This window comes from Equus caballus, chromosome 18 (genome assembly GCF_041296265.1).
Source record: "Equus caballus isolate H_3958 breed thoroughbred chromosome 18, TB-T2T, whole genome shotgun sequence".
NCBI classification, from domain to species: domain Eukaryota; kingdom Metazoa; phylum Chordata; class Mammalia; order Perissodactyla; family Equidae; genus Equus; species Equus caballus.
In genome coordinates this window covers 66271877-66293772 of record NC_091701.1, presented here as the reverse complement: position 1 = coordinate 66293772, position 21896 = coordinate 66271877, and the positions used below count along the sequence as shown (strand labels likewise).

The window sequence follows — 21896 nt, the reverse complement described above, 5'->3', positions numbered from 1 at the left end:
AATTTGCAGTAAATTCCATGGCAGTTTTAAAGTTGGGTTGCTATAGTAAATAACTGGGCATTCTTAATACTTGAAGGTGGCATATGTGCATGGGGAAAGGAAATCACATGGCCCTTTATGAGACTGTATTGTAAGTGGAAAATGCAATGTCTTAAATAAAACTTTGTTTTAAATTGGCACACACAAAACAAAAGTAAGAATGTGTGAATAATTTTACAAGAAGTTCAAAGTAATAGAAAAGATGACAGACTTTCTTCTACTGAAATTTCCATAAATGTTAATTTATACTTTATAGAAGAGAGATGGAAAACGTGCTGTAATATTTCTGGCAATTGGAATGAGATTATTTTTGTTACTCAGTTAATTCGTTTTTCAAATATGGTTCTTTATAGGGTCCAGCTGGTAATGATGGTACTCCAGGACGGGATGGTGCTGTGGGAGAACGTGTAAGGACAATTTCACTTGTTAAAAAATCTAGAGTAACGCAAATTTGAAATCTTTGTAATACTAAACAATAAAAAACTACACTTTCTTCTCATAGCTTCAATGCAGCCCTGATTTTTCCTGTAGTAGCAACCTTTTTTGTAGTGTCATAATTGGTAGCTCTTGTTGAAATGAGATTTGAATTCAGATCAAAGTGAGATGGCATTTTTTAACAGTAGGCAATCCATATTTGGTGCAACGTGAAGGCTTTGGATGAGGACACATCCAAAGGAAGTAGTCTAAATTTCAAACTCGCTCACAAAAGTGTGGAAGCAGAAATAGAGCTGTGTGACATTTAAATTTCTCTACCTTCCTCCTAAGGTGAATGCCCCATGAGGAAAAAACCATGCTTTCTAAGTATTATATATTCTGTGATATGCTTTCAAATTAGATATGTGCTGAACTGAAGATATCTCCGACTTTATCTGAAGCTCCAGGCCCTTTGAGCAGTCACACAGTTGTCTCAGACTACACATTAGTCCCTGGAAGACAAAAATAGCCCCTGTTCTAACATCTATTATGATGCAACATTGCTTTAAGATCTCGTCATGTAGCAGAACGAACTTGGAAGCCAGACAGACCTAGATTGGAATCTTGGTTCCTTGAGTAACCAGCTATGTCATCTTGAACAAATTTTCTGAACCTGAGTTTTCAAATACTGTAAATATGATTAATACCTATATCATTGAGCATTTGTGTTTTAAAAAACATGTTTAAAGTATCTACTAGGCACTCAAAGAAAGGGGAAGAAAGAGTTTTGAGGAATCTTGGGGTAAAGCCAGGGAATGCACATTCTCTTGGTGTCCGAGTTTTCTCTTGGTCAGCATATATTGTCTAGTGTGGTAGCCTTCGAAGATTTTGCTGACATACTTCCTGATATAATTTTGAAAATCTATGAACCTCTATGCACATTTAAGTTGCCATCACATTTTATTTTAATCATAAGTTTAAATAGTTGCAAAGGAGGTAATTCTTGGGAAATTTTAACTGTATATGTGCTTTCAATATATTTTTTTCAAAATCTTGGAGTTGCTAATTTAGCTTATTCAATGTATTTATGTTTCTGTTCCCTAACTTAACTGCCAGAGTTTATTCTGGTTGCCAAACTAATCAGTCAAATAAGACAATTTACGTCAAAAAAAAGGTCTGACCCCATTTTTGAAGTCAAATACTTTTGTTAATACGTGTTCATATAACAATAATCTCACCTCTGACTTCTTGAGGACACAAATCAGATTTGAAGCCTTGTCCTCATTGGATCACCTGGATAAAATAAAGAGCAGCTTCTTCCTTTCCAAATACCTCTCTGCTTTATACGCAAGTGAACTTTGCATTCTGGAAAAGTCCCTTAGTTTGGTGCCCAGAGGGGTTTACTCCTTGGGGCATTGCACCATAATGAGATTGCAGATGGTGTGTTGTCTGTGATTATTAAGGAGGAAGTGGGAAAGGATGCTCCATGTCAGTTTTCTGAAAGAAGACATATGGAGTTGAAAATGTGGGAAGTGGTTTCCTTAAAACTTTCCCTCTTTTAACCCTCTGTGGAAAGCCCTTGTTTATCCCAAGTGTACAGATACCCCAGTTTGAAGACTGCTGGTCTAAGAAACATGCTAAATTCTGGAGATGGCCACTCCTGTACTCCAGCAGCCCTACTATGGGAGTAGTAGGGCCACAGTTAGGGGAGGAATGAGACCTGAAATTGGGGAGAAACAATCTTTTTCTTTTCAGTTTGATTTATTAATAAGTAAATATAAGTAAAATAATAAATAAATAAGTTTTTAAAAAGGTACTATTTTTCTTATCATGAATAGCATGAGTGTATAGAATACTGTTGTTTTAGAATAAATATTAAAAGAGTAATATCATGGTTATTCTTGCCAGGGTGATCGCGGAGACCCTGGGCCTGCAGGTCTGCCGGGCTCTCAGGGGGCCCCTGGAACTCCTGGCCCCGTAGGCGCTCCAGGAGATGCGGGACAGAGAGGAGATCCGGTAAGGAGAGTCAGTTTCATACTGACAGTTATAAACATCACCATGCTGTATAATGAGCTACAAATACACACGCATGCAATCATACATGTGCACATGATTAAGGACTCCAAAGAGTGAGAAACAATCGATTATGAGTTAAATATTTTTTAGTCTTAAAGGAAAACACTTGATTTCTAATAGTTCTTCAAAAATCCTGATACTTTGTCTTTCATCATCTAAAAGTGTTGTCATTTATAGGAAATGTAATGAGTATGCATCATATTAAATTTAAGTAAGTAATGTCTTACCGTAATGAACTAAGGTGATCTTCATTTAGTGAAGTCAATTAATAAAGTTGATTATAGAAGTGTCATTGCAGTTACAGTGAGCACATTCTTTTTCCTAGGGACATTAGCCTGATTGTAATCAATTAGCTAGAGGATACACACAGATAGACACAAACATATATAAGTATCCAACTACAAACACCTATTATTTGAATCTTACATCTATATACTATATGTACTTTTTTACATACCAGTTTTTGTGAAAACTTCTTCCAGGGTTCTCGGGGTCCTATAGGACCACCTGGTCGAGCTGGGAAACGTGGCTTACCCGTAAGTTCTCTGTTTTTCTTTAAAAGTGTATGTCTTCTTACATAAAATATACTCCCAAATAACAAGTACAATTTAAGATTTATAAATGAAAATTACCAAGTTCCTCAAGCTTTGGACAAAAATATTAATTTGAAATAATACCCAAGAGCTCATATTTGTTTGTATAATTTTCACATAACGTCTCTGAATTTGACTATGAATTTTTTTAATAACCAATGAAGACTTTTAGAGTGACAATTTTCTTCTACAATAACAAGAATAATAGTGTCTTTCTTTCAGAGATTTTCTAAAAATCACATAGGAAAATTGGGTTGAAAGCTCTTTGTAAACTTGAAAAGTACTATTCAAATGTTATGTTTTATTTTCAACTAGACTGCCCTGTCCATGTTCTGATCATTTTGCTATTTGCACTTGCTTCCAGGTTAATGATTATCATACAGATGTCTTACTGTGAATGAATCATCTCTTATGTGCAGTCTAATGGGTCCTGTTCCATCCAAACCCATTATATACATCAATATCTATGTTCATGAAGAATAATTATAGCCTTAAAATCATGGCCTCTTATTATATCATATTTCTCAGCTTTGATTTGAGCTTGACTGGAGAAGATTTCTTAATTACCCAGCATGTCAAGTGAATGGTTCTTTAACCGATTACAAAGCAATACGGGTTTGTTTTCCATGATTAAATGAATTTTAGTTAATAATTTAAGGAGGTGCTTTCTGGTTTAGTTTATTTTCAATTATGAAATTTTGGGGCATCCAAAAAGTAAAAGAAATTTCTTTAACATTATGAAAACGTTATAAAATCAGGCTGATTTTAGTATTTAAATTTACATTGTTATATAAAATATGTAAAGGTTACTGAGATCTAGTCTTTTTTTTGTTATAAAAAGATACCCATACTGTTTGACAATTAGGATATCCAAATTAGAAATAAAAAGAACCAAACAAAATAAGAACAAAACACTGATAAGGGAAAAATTAACCTGAGAACCAGTCTATTTGATAATCTCTCCCATTCTCTAAAGTCAGATTGATTGTTTCAATTGTTTCAGGAAAACTCTAAAGAAACAGAATTTGCCCCTATAGTGGGTGACCCTGTTGCCACTTGTCAGTTTATTTTGAACCACTGGACGCCTCGAGCTGCTTTTATTCCCCAAGACTTTAAAAAAAAAAGAAGCCTGAGGCTGATCAGATTGATCAGATAATTTTCACCTCTTCTCTTGGTGGAACTTCTATCCCACAATAAGGTTCTTAACTATTGCTTTTTCTTTAGTTTCTCAGGGTTTGGACTGACGGATTTAGGTACAGATATTGCAGATATGAGAATAACATACAGTTTCTTTCTGTTTTCTTTAGAGGGGAGTGACTTGATGACATTCGTCTTTTATTTACTCAAACAAGTTTTTGTCAATTTCTTATTTTCTCCCCAGTTTTATTGAGGTATAATTGACATATAACACTGTACTAGTTTAAGATGTACATCATAATGATTTGATATGTGTATACACTGTGAAATGATTACCACAATAAGTTTAATTAACTAATATCCATCATCTCACATATGTTGCAGATTTTATTTTCTTGTGGTAAGACCTTTTAAGATCCACTCTCTTAGCAACTTTCAGATATGACCGATTTCTTAATATGGTCCCAGCTGTCATATCTAATTAGTTTATCTGCATATGCAAATTTAATAAACATTTCATTCTTAGAGGTAACATAATAAGAATTCATGTTTTAATTTAAAAGAATCTACATGTGGTGGCAATATTTTTGTATAACTATATCAGCTAAATATGTGAATTATAGTCTTTGGAAAATGTTTTCAGATGGGCTAGATTGAACCTAAAAATACCTCATTTTAGTATGAATGTAGGATAAACATTAAAAAAAATGAATCTTGAGCCAGTCCTGATGGTCTAGTGGTTAAAGTCTGGCACTCTCACTGCTTTGGCAGCACACCATCCATCCGTCGGTAGCCATGCTACGGCAGCGGCTCTCATAGAAGAACTAGAAGGACTTACAACTATGATATGCAACCATGCACTGGGGCTTTGGGCAGGAAAAAAAAAGATCTTTAGGAAAGCATTATTGTTATTATATATCTTATGTTCTTAGTGATCACCTTCATTCTTGAGAAAAATAGAATTCCTATGTCTAATTCCTAGGTCTAATGCTATTTAGGTAAGTAAATATGTTAGTTCATATAAAATACAGTATTCTAAATTATAGTACATACAATTTTAAAAGTAAAATTGTAGTCTGAACAGCAAATGTCCATGCCATGACCCTATTTTTAGGGACCCCAAGGACCTCGTGGTGACAAAGGTGATCATGGAGACCGAGGTGACCGAGGTCAGAAGGGTCACAGAGGCTTCACTGGTCTTCAAGGTCTTCCTGGACCTCCTGTAAGTTATTCCTTTAAATATTGTTTGCCCTCCATGTGAAGATACACAGGTATCTTGTCATGAACATTTATTTGTCTATAAAATGAAATGAATGGACTCTTTGTACTTCATTTTCATTTCAAAGAATATCTTATGGGGACCTGCCTGGTGGCATAGTGGTTAAGTTCTGATGCTCCACTTTGGTGGCCCAGGATTTGCGGGTTCAGATCCCAGGCATGGACCTACACACTACTTATCAGGTCATGCTGTGGTGGTGTCCCACATACGAAATAGGAGAAGATTGGCACAGATGTTAGTTCAGCAACTATCTTCCTTAAGCAAAAAGAGGAAGATTGGCAAAAAAAGAAAAAAGAATATGTTGATGAATAATTAATTACCAAGCTGTCCAATATAATTGCCCATATATTAACTGTAATTTTGTAGGGAAGAAATAAAGCAAAATAATATATGCGCCATGACTCCTATAGTTGTCTTTAGTATTGGCCAACTCATGTAGACATTGTAGAATTGATGACTTTATTGTGCTGCCAAAGTCAATGACAGCACATTTTAAAGTGCTGAGAATGGCAAAATGTAGGATGTAAATATTTTGGCAACTTTCTAATTTTTTTCCTGCTTAGGGTCCAAATGGTGAACAAGGCAGCGCTGGAATCCCTGGACCATTTGGCCCAAGAGTAAGTAACAAAACTTAGTAAGCTGTAGACCTAAATAATTGTGCTTTTGGTGACACGCTGCTAGTGCTTGAGTATCATTTTTATGATATTGAAGCTGGAGTCGACACAGGTTCTCTGAAGCTGGCAGCAAACGTATGAGACAAACCATCAGCAATTACCTTTCAGTAGAAATAACCTGAAATATGACATATTACTCTATGGGCCCACATTAAAATCTAGAGTGGATATACTCATCTGTTAGTTCATTTTCTTACTCTGTGTTCATTGAAATTTCTATTAAACTTGCACTCTTTGAGATGATATAACAGGACTTACCATGAAGTGGAGACAGATTTTGAAGCTGGATGTATGTTTTCCTTTAAGTAATTGTGATACTTCCCTTAGAAGTAGTTTGCATAAGGCTAATTCAGAAGCAAATCATAAAATGAAACTAATATTTGAAGCTTTGAGAAATTCTACATTAATATTAATGCTGCCTTTAATAGGTCATTTATGTCATTAGACAATTGACATACATAATTATTTAGGAAAATCATTAGAAAGAATTTCTGCTCTGTGTAAATACAGTGTAAACAAATCATACATGACATTGAGACCATTACTATTAAAATTACTAAGATTTGGGGCAGGCCCGGTGGTGTAGTGCTTAAGTTCGCATGCTCTGCTTCAGCGGCCCAGGGTTCGCATGTTCGGATCCCAGACATGAACCTAGTACCGCTCATCAGGCCATGCTGTGGTAGCATCCCACATAAAAGAGAGGAAGATTGGCATGGATATTAGCTCAGTGACAATCTTCCTCAAGCAAAAAGAGGAAGATTGGCAACAGATCTTAGCTCAGGGCCAATTTTTCTCACACACAAAAAATTAAAAATTATTAGGATGTGATGAGATTCTGAGGTATAAGCACACATATTTAACTTATATCAAACACTCTAACTTCTGTCATTTTCTTACTCCTGGTTAATTGAATTTCTAATTAAGTTTATAATACATGAGATTTGATGAAACAACTCCTGCCAGTAAAGTAGATGACTAGTCTATTAAAGTTTTTAACTGATAACAATCTTTTACCATGCATGAATGATGGGGAATTGATGTCTGATGAAATAGTAAACGTTAGGAAGTGCCAGAACTCCATTTATTAGTCATTAGGAAAACAAATCTGAGAAATCATTATGATGGCTCCATAAAGAAATAGTTCCATAGTTCCATAGTTCTTTGAGGAGACAAAGGCGTTGTAAAAGTTTTCTTCATAGACTCTAAAATGCAGTCTTTGTCTCTTGCAGGGTCCTCCAGGCCCAGTTGGTCCTTCAGGTAAAGAAGGAAACCCTGGGCCACTCGGGCCTATCGGGCCTCCTGGTGTGCGGGGCAGTATCGGAGAAGCAGGACCTGAGGTAAAATCACGGGGATTTGCTATTGGTTCTCGTAGCTTGGATTCTATCCAAGGAATGGCTGTGCAGCCTGGTGGACAAGAGATTTAGGAACGCTCAAAGCAAACCTAAAAGTCATACATGAGCTTGACTATATAAGTAACTATTTCAAATATTTTAATACATACTATTCCGATCATATAAAATCTGAGTCTAAGCTATCTAGGCCTTGATTCATGTGGTGCCCATAAGAGCAAATATGACTTGTATTTATAGTTATGATTGTATTTATAATTAAAGCTATGAAAACGTCGCTTTGCTTTAAATGGCAATGTACTAAATGTGAGATCTGATGAATCTACTCATTCATGAAAGTGCTGGAAAGTGAAGAGTATGAAATTAAAGTTTTTCTCCATTGAAAATAATACTCAGGAAGGATTTGAACCAAAACTTTTCCTGAAAATTCCAAAAGTATCAACGTGAAGATTGTGTAAAGCTATACATCGCATTAGACTCTGGCTCCCCAGATCTTTGGGAAACAGCTTCATTTACCTGCCATGCACACGTGCTCACGTGTGTGTGTGTTTCTGTGTGTGTGTGTGTGCATGTATCTGAGATTAGGCATCTGGTATTTCTTCCTCTTGGTCTTATTTATCCTTCCCTCTTTATTCTGTTTCTGCCCTTTACTGGCAATATCATTAAACCAAACATTGATTATTTGTTATATGGATTGGATAGGCTTAAATTGCCTATGATCAAGAGGAATATTTCCTATTTATTTATTTCTCTAACTGTGAGTGAAAAGCAACTACAGAATTGGAATACCTCTGACTTATGTGACTCTTGATTGACTTTATTTTGTGCTTCAGTGGTCCTTGATAGAAAAAAAAATCTCTTCCCCTGAGATTGGCATAAACGAATATGTGGAATCATGATATGACCTTAAAGGAAAAAACCAGATTTAATAGTCTTTTGGGAGCGAGGCAATGTTGGCACTGAAGGTTGAAGCAACTTGTCCAGAGCAATATAACAGTGGTGGAGCCAGTATGAGAACTCCAGCCTCTGACTCCCAGTACTGTGCTCCCCACATGAGGTGTGGACTAGACATCTCTTCAGGTTGGCGTCTGATTCTCGCAAGTTGCTGAGTTCTTCCCTGGGAAAATTCAGAAGCAAATTAATAAGGAGGATGCCCCTCCTAGCCTCTGCCACTTTTTGTGCTTTTCCCCTATCACTCCAATAGTTCTTGGTGGCAGAAAAGTAAGAAAGCTCTTTATTTTTGTTAATAAAAAGGCTAAAGAGAACTTTCTTCAATTTTGATTAGTAAAGAGAATTTTGATCTGCACACTAATTAATGCACATAAAAGTACTTCCTGTGCTTCACCCTTATTTAGAAATAGGGAAAAGTTGTCTTGTCGGTGTTTCTTGTGGGTATTTCCTTGGTATTGATGTGAGGTCTTATAGAACTCGCACCACAATTCCTCTGCATCTCCTCCTTCAGCTTCTGTCCGTAAGTCCTTTTTAAAACATTTTAGTTGTGCATTACATAAAATAGTTTGGAAATGGGCATACATATCTACATATTCTTAACATCAAATACGTTGCATCTTCAGGGTGAACATCAGAGCAAATATTTTATGCTTTTATTTTTCTCTCAGATGCTGACTTGTAGATATGGTGCCTGGAAAAACAGTTAGGCATCATTTCTCATGCTTGAAATGTTACAGGTTGACAGGCCAGAAGCATCTAGTTAAAAAAGGGTGTGATTCACAGATCTCTTGGTATCATCAACCTTAGGTGTTGCATTGTAACTCCCTATGGACCGAATTCCATCAGTGCCTTTGTACCCAATAGCAAAACAAAAACCAAAAACATGTGTTAACTGTATTTCCAATTTTTTAAAATTAGGGTCCTCCTGGTGAGCCTGGTCCCCCTGGCCCTCCGGGTCCTCCTGGCCACCTTACAGCTGCTCTTGGGGATATCATGGGGCACTACGATGAGAGCATGCCAGATCCACTTCCAGAGTTTACTGAAGATCAGGCGGCTCCTGATGACAAAAACAAAACTGACCCAGGGGTCCATGCTACCTTGAAGTCACTCAGTAGTCAGATTGAAACCATGCGTAGCCCTGATGGCTCTAGAAAGCACCCAGCCCGGACTTGTGATGACTTGAAGCTTTGCCATTCCGCCAAGCAGAGTGGTGAGTTGACAGCTGCCCACTTGAGCAAAGTCCATTGTTTCTGATTGTGTTATTCTCGACTACCTTCCAAAATATTTTATTGACTCTCTACTTAGTGATGGACGCAAGAGATAAAATGGAAAAGATGTCACACAGTTTATGGTTTAGTGACGGGGATAGTCAATGACATGAAAAATGATAGGGTGAGATGATAGTTACTAGAATAGAGGATATATCCTATTAATGATCCAATTTCATGATGATCATTCCATTTCCACCCAGAAGTCTTAAAATATTGATAATTTTGTGATGATATCAATGTAGAAAATACTTGCTTAGGCAAGGTTAAACATATTTATTTACCTACATGACTCCTCAAGGATTTAATAGGCTAACGTATATTGTTGGATCATCAAGAGTAGAATAAAGTATGCATTATTTTCTAAATTTATGTGAATTTGAAATTCCTTTTATGTAGTTTAATGTTCTTTGAATCCTACTTTAGGAATCTCTGCTGGCAGGATTATGTTATAGTGATGTTCTGAAGTACTTTGGAATTAAATAGTCTTTCTGCTCTAGTTGAATAAACCATGCCTAACGTTTGCATTGCTCTATCATGTTGATTAATCTAATAAGACTTGGAGAAGAGGGATCCTAGGCCATAGGGATGAGCTATGAAACACTTAAAAGCGTCAGTTAACTGTGAAATGACATGGACAGGGATAGCTAACGTTATCTTTGAAGAATAGGCAATTTGATTCTCAACTCTATATTTTACGTTTCACCACTGTCCCTTCATTTCATTTAGAATTTAGTTTTTCATACATTTTATACATATATATATATATATATAGGTATAATATACATATACACACAAACATATACATAGAGATATATACACAAATATATTTTTTTGTGTATTTTTTGACTATATGTCTGGCATCAAGCACTGATTTGGTATAGCCTATTTCAAGAATCTCTTATATATGAGATCAATTTTAAATAAGGCCAGTGAGATAATTTATAGCATTCTAATTGCAGTTCAGTTCATTTACTTACTTTATTCATAGCTTTGACAATGCGTTATTTTATTACATGCCAATGATAATGTGCTTTAAAATATTGGTTTTGTAAATTTAATGGGAACACATCCATTTTGGCAAAGCCACTTAATCACTGTGGATTCTTTTTGGTATAGTTTTATCATCTATAAAATGGAGATAATGATATTTCCATCACATGAATTTTTGGAGCCTTAAGTACGTGGTTTGTCAAAGTGCCTTAGGACAGTGCCTGGCATGTTGAAAGGACCCAATGCATAACAGTTACTTTTTCCTTAGCTGCAGAGTATTTCTTATCTGGGATACTCTCTTTTGAAAAAGTCCTTAATCAATGGGTTCATATTTTCAAACCCTCTGTTAATCATACTCATGTTTGAAATTCTCTTTATTTAGCAAATATTTTTATTTTGGAAAATAGGTGAGTATTGGATTGATCCTAACCAGGGATCTGCTGAAGATGCAATCAAAGTTTACTGCAACATGGAAACAGGAGAAACATGTATTTCAGCAAACCCTTCCAGTGTACCACGTAAAACCTGGTGGGCCAGCAAATCTCCTGACCATAAGCCTGTGTGGTATGGCCTTGACATGAATAGAGGATCTCAGGTAATTGAAAGTGATTACTTAAAATTGTGTTCTTGGCTTTTCACTATTTATTGTATTTTAGTATTTATTGAGGACTATACTATTATTTTTGGACTGGGTTTATTTTACCGTGTTTATTTTGAAGTGATATATTCTCATTATTTACAATTGCAATATCATTGCATGAACAAAGTTTTACTATGAATTAAATTAACATAAATTTTGAATTATAATTTTCCTATTGTTGGAATGGAGAAAAGTAATTATTTTTAATACTAGTTCCTTTAATGTACGTGTCACTGACTGTGGAGTATACTCGAAGGAGTCTTATTGCAGTTCAAAGACTTGGATTATATTTAGCGTTAGGTGACTTAGGTGACTCGTACCCAAATCTCTTACTGACTTTCGGACCTTAGGAAGTCACTTAACCTTTCAGAGTCTCAATTTTGCCATTTTAAAGTGAAAGTAATAATATTTATCTCATATTTTGTGTGAATAAAAGATACTTAACACAGCGTGTAGTACATGGTAAGTTGTAAATAAATATTAGATAGTTACCACAATAGTATTTTTAATAATTGAATCCTTTTTTAAACTTTGTAATACTTTTTCAACTTAAGGCATTTTATAATTATATGAATTCTATTAATATTTTTCGGAGTCCAGTCTCCTCCATGTTTCTTTCATGGTCCAGTACTTAGATCCTCAGCCAGCCTTGCCACTTCCTGCTGCAATATAATATTTCATTCCGGATCTGTTTATGGCAGCCTCTGAAAGTTTCTTCTCACCTCTGTTCTTGAGCTTTCCTCAGAACTCATGTTCATAGTAAACATAATGTGAGGACGTTGTGGGTGTGTGCAGGATATACTTGAATCTATCATTATTTGATGAGCGGGAAATTTTCAAATTTAAATATATCTAATTGAAATGTAATTTACTTAATATTATGTAAAAAGCTCAAATCAGAGCATTGAAAGTAAAGCTCAAAGTAAAGGATGAGTAGAAAAGAGCCTGTAGGAAATTATTTTTGATTATTTGTTTTTGTTAGCTAATGGAAAATTTGTAGTTCATGTTTCCTACAAGATTTTATACCAATAGTTAAGTCCTAATTCTTATTGCAATTTTCAATAAAAACAATGAGTTATTTTTGATATGTGATTGAACATCCAAGCCAATGCTCAAATAAAGAACTTTTTCTAAAAACTAATATTCAAATTTTTTTAAACAAAGAAGAAAATTTTAAAATACTTAAACTTCCTCTGGTGAGCTATAATTATCATTGGTTTCATCACCTCAAACCCTTGTTTGGGGTAGTAAGGCCAGAGGCTCTTGTGAATATTTGTAGAAATTTTAAGATGTGTATACATATATGTATATACACACACATATAGGTAGACTATCTTGTTGTATGAAAGAATAAAAGTAATCCTCTTCAAAATTGATTTGCCTAAAATCAACACACACACACACACATATAGTACTATGAAACCCATTAGTATTGCATATAACAGAGAGTCTTTTTGTTTTTCTAGTTTGTTTATGGAGACCACCAGTCACCTAATGCAGCCATTACTCAAATGACCTTCTTGCGCCTTTTATCGAAAGAAGCCTCCCAGAACATTACTTACATCTGTAAAAACAGTGTAGGATATATGGATGATCAAGCTAAGAACCTGAAGAAAGCTGTGGTTCTCAAAGGATCGAATGACTTAGAAATCAAAGCAGAGGGAAACGTTAGATTCAGATATATAGTTCTTCAAGATACTTGCTCTGTAAGTACTTTTGATCTATATTGATCTGGTTGAAGAAAAAAATGATTTCTTTGAAAAATACTGTCATGGCGCTAGAGGTGGGGACAATTTTACCCTGTATATAAGCACAGCAGTTTGTTTACAACTGTTCTTTAGGGTAAATTTGAATATACATGAAGCACACTAAAGATGTTATACAAAACAATAAAGAAATGACTGGATCCTTGGGATCTGATCCAGCTCTTCTGCAAACTTACTTAGGTTCTTCTGCAAGTTATTTAATTTATTTAATCTAAATTCCATGCTTAAAATTCCTTGATTCTAAAACATACAATCAATCTGAGATAACTGATATTTTTCACTTATTTGTATGGCTCTCCACTTGCATATATAGAAAAAAAGGGAAAATATTAAATGATGAATTATAGTTTTCTTTGTGAAGAGCAAAAGGGCTTTCATAATTACGTTGCTAGTGACAATTTGGGAAGCTGCAAAAGAACTAAGGGCGTTTCCTCAACTGAAAGCATGACAGAAATGCCTGCCCGGCACGCTCACGCCTCACTTTATATGGGCAATACTCTTACTTTTAAGTAGTGCTCTAAAAATCATTGCTTTTACATTATAAAAATTGGCTTAGAAGTTGCAGTCTAACATCTTTGGAATAATTTGTACATACTGTTAACCCATTGCACCATTTAATTCCAGAAACGAAATGGAAATGTGGGCAAGACCATCTTTGAATATAGAACACAGAATGTGGCACGCTTGCCCATCGTAGATCTTGCCCCTGTCGATGTTGGCAGCACAGACCAGGAATTTGGCATTGAAATTGGGCCAGTTTGTTTTGTGTAAAGCAAGCCAAGATACAACGACAATGAGCGCCACCCCCACCATCAACGACCACCACCGTTCACAAGAACTTTGACTGTTTGAAGCTGATCCTGAGACTCTTGAAGTAATGGCTGATCCTGCATCAGCATTGTATATATGGTCTTAAGTGCCTGGCCTCCTTATCCTTCAGAATATTTATTTTACTTACAATCCTCAAGTTTTAATTGATTTAAAATATTTTTCAATACAGCAGTTTAGGTTTAAGACGACCAATGACAGTGACCACCTTTAAAAAAAAGTAAACTGATTAAATAAATAAATCTCCGTTTTCTTCAATTTATTTCAATGTAATGACAAAGTTGCTTAGTATTTATGAGAAAATTCTTCTTCCTGGCAGGTAGCTTAAAGAGTGGGGTATGTAAAACCATAGCACATGTTTATTTCACTTGGCTGCAGTTTGAAAAATAGAAAGTAGTGCCCTTCTGTGACCTCTGATTCCCAGATTATCAATTAAAAATGAAATCAAAGTGTTTACTCTTGTGATTGAAACCCGCCTGCATGTCTTGATGTTGTAAAACTATCATAGAGACTTTTTAAAGAGAACTTTGAAAAAAGTATCAGTTTCTCACTGTCTTAAATGGAATTTTTAAATAATATATATTCAGTGGAATTTCTGGAAAACAAAGCAATCTTAAATTTTTGTCAAGGATGGTAAGTTTAGACTTTTTCATTCAAATTTAAAGGTCCTTTTCCCTCTTGACTCAATCTATCAATATAGGTAGAAGTTACATGAGTATGCCATTGAAATCATTTGCACTTTCTTATTTAAGAAGACATTGAATGCAAAATAATTTACACATACAACTTCATAAATACATGTCCAGGACCCAAGGTTGAGAGTCTTCCACATGTACAATCTCATCATCCTCAAGCCTATAATGAAGAAAAAGATTTAGAAACTGAGTTGTGGAGCTGACTCTAATCAAATGTGAGGATTGGAATTAGAACATTTGGCCTTTGAATTCTCTTAGGAAAAATGACCCAACATTTCTTAGCATGAGCTACCTCGTCTCTAGAAGCTGGGATGGACTTACTGTTCTTGTTTATATTTTAGATGCTAAAAGGTGCTATGCTTCTGTTGTTATTCCAAGACTGGAGATAGGCAGGGCTAAAATGTATTATTATTTTTTTTCCTTTAACGATGGTGCTAAAATTCCTTCTATAAAATTCTTTAAAATAAAAAATAAAGATGGTTTCATCAATACCATTTGTGAAAACGTAACTGTTAGACTTCCTGTTTCTGAAAGAAGGAGCATTGTTCCAGTGCCTTTTCACTGTTCATCTGTCATTCTGTATCTGGGATGTTTTGTAATACTTGCATGTTTCTTAGATCAGAACATGTAGGTCCCCTTGTGTCTCAAGTTTTTTTTTTCTTCCTTAATTGCATTTGTTGGCTCCATTTTTATTTTTTCTTTAAGAATAAACAGCTGGGACCATCCCAAAGGACAAGCCATGCACACAACTTTAGTCATGTATCTCTGCAAAGCATCGAATTAAATGCACGCTTTTGTCATGTCAATGGTTTTCGTTTTGTGGAATTCCTTTGAACATATTAGACCCATTTCATTTCCAATAGTGAAAAGTAAGACGTTGTAGTATTCTTTGTTTGCCATTTGTTTACAAGATAAAACAGCAAATACCTTCCATCGTGTATATGCTGGCTTATAAATGAAATTCAATTTGCAACATCACTCACAAAGGCAACATGACACCAGTTATCAATGTCTATGCCCTTAACAATCTCAGGGTAGTATTATTGATAAAAAGAGAAAAGCAACTGATTTTTCATGGTTGAATAAACTGTGATGATAAAACATTTTTCTCTAAGTGTATCACATATGAATTTAGCCTAAATGTTTTCAGTTTTCATTTCTTTTCTTTTTGGTGAGGACGATTGGCCCTGAGCTGAGATATTTTGCCAATCTTCCTCTTTTTGCTTGAGAAAGATTGTCACTGAGCTAACATCTGTGGCAATCTTCCTCTATTTTGTATGTGAGACACTGCCACAGCTTGGCCTAACAAGCGGTGCTGAGTCTGTGCCCAGGATGCGAACCTGCGAACCCCAGGCCACTGAAGTGGATGGCACCAACTTAACCACTATGCCATGGGGCTGGGCCCACAGAGTTTTATTTTCAACATTTATTTCATAGCATTGTTTTTCCCCAAACTGATTATTATTTGAGATCTACGTCTTGAATTTGAATATTTATATACCTAAGGACACTTGTGAGTTTTGTTTGTATTAAAAGTTCCTTCAAGTCCAACCTATACAGGTTATCTGAGTTTAGATAGATGTGGTGATGCTTTTAAGTCAAAAACACTAATAATCTCCGACTATAGAAATACCAGTTCTTATTTGGAGCTCAAGAATGTTACAAGTGAAACGCTGCCGCAGACAATTCCAAAGACCCTCAAATTTCTTGCTGAGTTCTGGATTTATAAGTTCCATTAGACTAGTGGACTTCTTTACCTTCATGTCCAACAGATACCTCAAACTCTACGTAATCAGAAGTGATATAATCTATGACTGGAGAGGATGGTGACATTAATTTATCATTAATTAATTAATTTATTTTATTAAGATTATGATAGTTTACAACCTTGTGAAATTTCAGTTGTACATTATTGTTAGTCGTGTTGTAGGTACACCACTTCACCCTTTGTGCCCTCCCCCCACTCCCCCTTTCCCCTGGTAACTACCGATCAGTTCTCTTTGTCTATATGTTAACTTCCACCTATGAATGGAGTCATACAGAGTTCGTCTTTCTCTGTCTGGCTTATTTCACTTAACATAATACCCTCAAGGTCCATCCATGTTGTTGTGAATGGGACGATTTTGTCCTTTTTTATGGCTGAGTAGTATTCCATTGTATATGTATACCATATCTTCTTTATCCAATCATCAGTTGCTGGGCACTCAGGTTGGTTCCACATCTTGGCTATTGTAAATAATGCTGCGATGAACATAGGGGTGCATGGGACTTTTGAAATTGCTGATTTCAGGTTCTTAGGATAGATACCCAGTAGTGGGATGGCTGGGTCATAAGGTATTTCTATTTTTAACTTTTTGAGAAATCTCCATACTGTCTTCCATAGTGGCTGCACCAGTCTGCATTCCCACCAACAGTGTATGAGGGTTCCTTTCTCTCCACAACCTCTCCAACATTTGTCACTCTTGGTTTTGTATATTTTTGCCATACTAACAGGTGTAAGGTGATATCTTAGTGTAGTTTTGATTTGCATTTCCCTGATGATTAGTGATGATGAGCATCTTTTCATGTGTCTATTGGCCATCCTTATATCTTCTTTGGAAAAATGTCTGTTCATGTCCCCTGCCCATCTTTTGATTGGGTTGTTTGATTTTTTGTTGTTGAGCTGTGTGAATTCTTTATATATTATGGAGATTAACCCTTTGTCAGATAAATAACTTGTAAATATTTTTTCCCAACTAGTGGGCTGTTTTTTTGTTTCAATCCTGTTTTCCCTTGCCTTGAAAAAGCTCTTTAGTCTGATGAAGTCCCATTTGTTTATTCTTTCTATTGTCTCCCTCATCTGAGGAGTTATGGTGTCTGAAAAGATTCTTTTGAAACTGATGTCAAAGAGTGTACTGCCTATATTCTCTTCTAGAAGACTTATTGTTTCAGGCCTCATCTTTAGGTCTTTGATCCATTTTGAATTTATTTTGTGAATGGTGTAAAAGAATGGTCAATTTTCATTCTTTTACATGTGGCTGTCCAGTTTTCCCGGCACCATTTGTTGAAAAGACTTTCTTTTCTCCATTGTAGGCCCTCAGCTCCTTTGCTGAAGATTAGCTGTCTGTAGATGTGTGGCTTTATTTCTGGGCTTTCAATTCTGTTCCATTGATCTGTACATCAGTTTTTGTAGCAGTACCATGCTGTTTTGATTACTGTAGCTTTGTAGTATGCTTTGAAGTCAGGGATTGTGATGCCTCCAGCTGTATTCTTCTTTCTTAGGATTGCTTTAGCAATTTGGGGTCTTCTGTTGCCCCATATGAATTCTAGGATTCTTTGTTCAGTTTCTGTAAAGAATGTCGTTGGGATTCTGATTGGGATAGCGTTGAATCTGTAGATTGCTTTAGGTAGTATGGACAGTTTAACTATGTTTATTCTTCCAATCCATGTGCATGGCATGTCTTTCCATCTCTTTATGTCATCATCAATTTCTTTCCAGAAAGTCTTGTAGTTTTTGTTGTATAGATATTTCATTTCCTTGGTTAAATTTATCCCAAGGTATTTTATTCTTTTTGTTGCGACTGTGAATGGGATTGAGTTCTTGAGTTCTTTTTCTGTTAGTTCATTGTTAGCGTATAGAAATGCTACTGATTTATGCATGTTGATTTTATACCCTGCAACTTTGCTGTAGCTGTTGATTATTTCTAATAGTTTTCCTATGGATTTTTTGGGTTTTCTATATATAAGATCATGTCGTCTGCAAACAGCGAGAGTTTTACTTCTTCCCTCCCTATTTGGATTCCTTTTATTTCTTTTTCCTGCCAAATTGCTCTGGATAACACCTCCAGCACTATGTTGAATAAGAGGTGGTGAAAGTGGGCACCCTTGTCTTGTTCCTGTTCTCAGAGGGATGGCTTTCAGTTTTTGTCCGTTGAGTATGATGTTGACTGTGGGTTTGTCATATATGGCCTTTATTATGTTGAGGAACTTTCCTTCTATACCCATTTTATTGAGGGTTTTTATCATAAATGGATGTTGGATCTTGTCAAATGCTGTCTCTGCATCTACTGAGATGATCATGTGGTTTTTGTTTCTCATTTTGTTAATGTAGTGTATCACGTTGATTGACTTGTGGATGTTGAACCATCCCTGTGTCCCTGGTATAAATCCCACTTGATCATGGTGTATAATCTTTTTGATGTATTGCTGTATTCGGTTTGCCAGAATTTTGTTGAGGATTTTTGCATCTATGTTCATCAGTGATATTGGCCTGTAGTTTTCCTTCTTCGTGTTGTCCTTGTCAGGTTTGGGGGTCAAAGTGATGTTGGCTTCATAGAATGTGTTAGGGAGTGCTCCATCTTCCTCAATTTTCTGGAATAGTTGGAGAAGGATAGGTATTAAATCTTCTTTGAATGTTTGGTAGAATTCTCCAGAGAAGCCGTCTGGTCCTTGACTCATTTTTGGGGAGGTTTTTGATTACTGTTTCTATTTCTTTACTTGTGATTGGTCTATTCAGATTTTCTATTTCTTCCTGATTCAGTTTGGGGAAGTTGTAAGAGTGTAGGAATTTATCCATTTCTTCTAGGTTGTCCAATTTGTTGGCATATAGTTTTTCATAGTATTCTCTTATGATCCCTTGTATTTCTTTGGTGTCCGTTGTGATTTCTCCTCTCTCATTTCTAATTTTATTTATTTGAGTCTTCTCTCTTTTTTTCTTAGTGAATCTGGCTAGGGCTTTGTCGATCTTGTTAATTTTTTCAAAGAACCAACTCTGTTTCATTGATCCTTTCTACTGTCTTTTTTTGTTTCAATATCGTTTATTTCGGCTCTAATTTTTATCATTTCCCTCCTTCTACTGACTGAGGTTGCTTATGTGAGATTTTTCTTGTTTATTGAGGTGAGCCTGTATTGCAATGAATTTCCCTCTTAGGACTGCTTTTGCTGCATCTCAAATGAGTTGGTATGGCATGTTTTCATTTTCGTTTGTCTCCAGATAATATTTGATTTCTTCTTTAATTTCTTCAATAATCCATTGTTTGTTCAGTAGCATGTTGTTTAGTCTCCACATTTTTGCGCCTTTCCCAGCTTTATTCTTGTAGTTGAATTCTAGTTTCATAGCATTATGATCAGAAAAGATGCTCACTATTATTTCAACCCTCTTGAATTTATTGATGCTTACTTTGTTTCCCAAGATATGGTCTATCCTTGAGAATGTTCCATGCACACTTGAGAAGAATGTGTAACCTGTTGTTTTTGGACAAATTGTTCTATATATATCTATTAAGTAGATCTGGTCTAATTTTTCATTTAATTCTGTAATTTTCTTGTTGATTTTCTGTCTGGATGATCTATCCATTGGTGTTAAAGGGGTGTTGAGGTCCCCTACTATTGTTGTATTGTTGTTGATGTCTCCTTTTAGTTTTGTTAAGAGTTGCTTTACAAATTTTGGTGCTCCTGTGTTGGGTGCATATATATGTATAAGTGTTATGTCATCTTGGTGGAGTATCCCTTTTATCATTATATACTGCCCCTCTTTGTCTTTCTTTATCTGTTTTGCTTTGAAGTCTACTTTGTCTGATATAAGTATGGCAACACCTGCTTTCTTTTGTTCATTATTAGCTTGGAGAATTGTCTTCCATCCCTTCACTCTGAGTCTGTGTTTGTCTTTGGGGCTGAGGTGTGTTTCCTGGAGGCAGCATACTGTTGGGTTTTGTTCTTTGATCCATCCTGCCACTCTGTGTCTTTTGATTGGAGAGTTCAATCCATTTACATTTAGAGTGATTATTGAAATGTGGGGACCTACCGCTGCCATTTTATCACTTGTTTTCTAGTTCTCTTGCATTTCCTTTGTTTCTTGTCCCATGATTTTTGGATTACAAATTCAGGTAGGTAAATTTCTGTATTGGCTTTCTTCTTATTTGTAACTTGTGTCTTTATTCTTGTTATTTGTTTAGTGGTTACCAGGTGGTTTGTATAAAACATCTCACGGATGAGGTAGTCCATTTTCTGATAGCCTCTTATTTCCTTGAATTAAAACGTTCCATCCCTTTTCTCTTCCCCTTCTAGGTTGTGATTGTCAGATTTTTTTTCCCTCTTCCTTGTTGTGTTGTGAGTTTGTGGTTAAAATGACAGGATTATATTTATTCTTGGTGTTTCGCTTCCTTTTATCTTTAATGTTTCATTTGACTTTTGCTAACCTGTTCTGATGGAGAGCTGCTACTTTCTTTTATTTTCCTTCTACTTATGTCCTTTGCTCTGGGTTTTGTAACCCCTTTCCTTTTTTGATTTTTCAGGTATGAGGGTTTTCCTGAGCATTTCTTGAAGAGGAGGTCTTGTGGCAATGAACTCCCTTAACTTTTCTGTATGTGGGAAAGTTTTTATTTCTCCATCGTATTTGAAGGATATTTTCTTTGGGTAGAGTATTCTTGGCTGCAGGTTTTTGTCTTTCAGAGTTCTGAATATATCATTCCACTCTCTTCTAGCCTATAAGGTATCTGTTGAGAAATCTGCTGATAGCCTTATGGGGGTTCCTTTGTAGGTTATTTTCTTCTGTCTGGCTGCCCTTAGTATTTTCTCTTTGTTGTTGACTTTTGCTAGCTTCACTACTGTATGCCTTGGGATTGGTCTTCTTACATTGATAAAGTTTGGAGATTTATTGGCTTCTGTCACATGAAGTTCCATCTCTCTCCCCAGGTTTGGAAAGTTCTTAGCCATTATTTCTTTGAACAGGCTTTCTGCCCCCTTCTCCTTCTCTTCTCCCTCTGGTATACCTATAATCCTTATGTTGCATCTCCTAATTGAGCCAGATAATTCTTGGAGAGTTTCTTCATTTCTTTTTAGTCTTAGTTCATTCTCCTCCTCTGTCTGCAGCATTTCTATATTCTTATCCTCCAAATTGCTAATTCTGTCCTCCATATTATCGACCCTACTGTTCAGAGAGTCCAGATTTTTCTTAATCTCCTCCATTGTGTTCTTCATCTCCAGTATTTCTGATTGGTTCTTCTTTATAGTATCAAGCTCTTTTGTGACATAGCTCTTGAACACGTTGAGTTGTCCATCTTTATTCTCTTTTAACTCCTTGTGTTTTTTAATAATGGCTGTTTTGAAGTCATCGTCATTTAGGTTCTAGATTTCATTGTCTTTGGGATTGTTTTCTGGGTACTTGTCATTTTCCTTCTGTTCTGGAGATTTAATATATTTTTTCATACTGCTTTA

At 35.7% G+C, this 21896-nt stretch overlaps 1 protein-coding gene across 8 annotated transcripts in view; it reads left to right on the top strand.

Moving 5' to 3' along the window:
• The window catches only part of COL5A2 (collagen type V alpha 2 chain), a 400743-nt gene extending 385235 nt beyond the window's left edge, over nt 1-15508 (top strand). For all 8 annotated transcript variants that reach the window (XM_070241405.1, XM_070241400.1, XM_070241403.1 and 5 more), the window contains 10 exons: nt 393-446; nt 2362-2469; nt 3012-3065; nt 5374-5481; nt 6102-6155; nt 7442-7549; nt 9431-9722; nt 11181-11368; nt 12880-13119; nt 13804-15508. In XM_070241405.1, coding sequence (XP_070097506.1) covers nt 393-446; nt 2362-2469; nt 3012-3065; nt 5374-5481; nt 6102-6155; nt 7442-7549; nt 9431-9722; nt 11181-11368; nt 12880-13119; nt 13804-13950 — 1353 coding nt within the window. In that variant the 3' untranslated portion in view covers nt 13951-15508. The remainder of the gene's footprint in view (nt 1-392; nt 447-2361; nt 2470-3011; nt 3066-5373; nt 5482-6101; nt 6156-7441; nt 7550-9430; nt 9723-11180; nt 11369-12879; nt 13120-13803) is intronic.
• The last annotated feature ends 6388 nt before the right edge of the window (nt 15509-21896 follow it).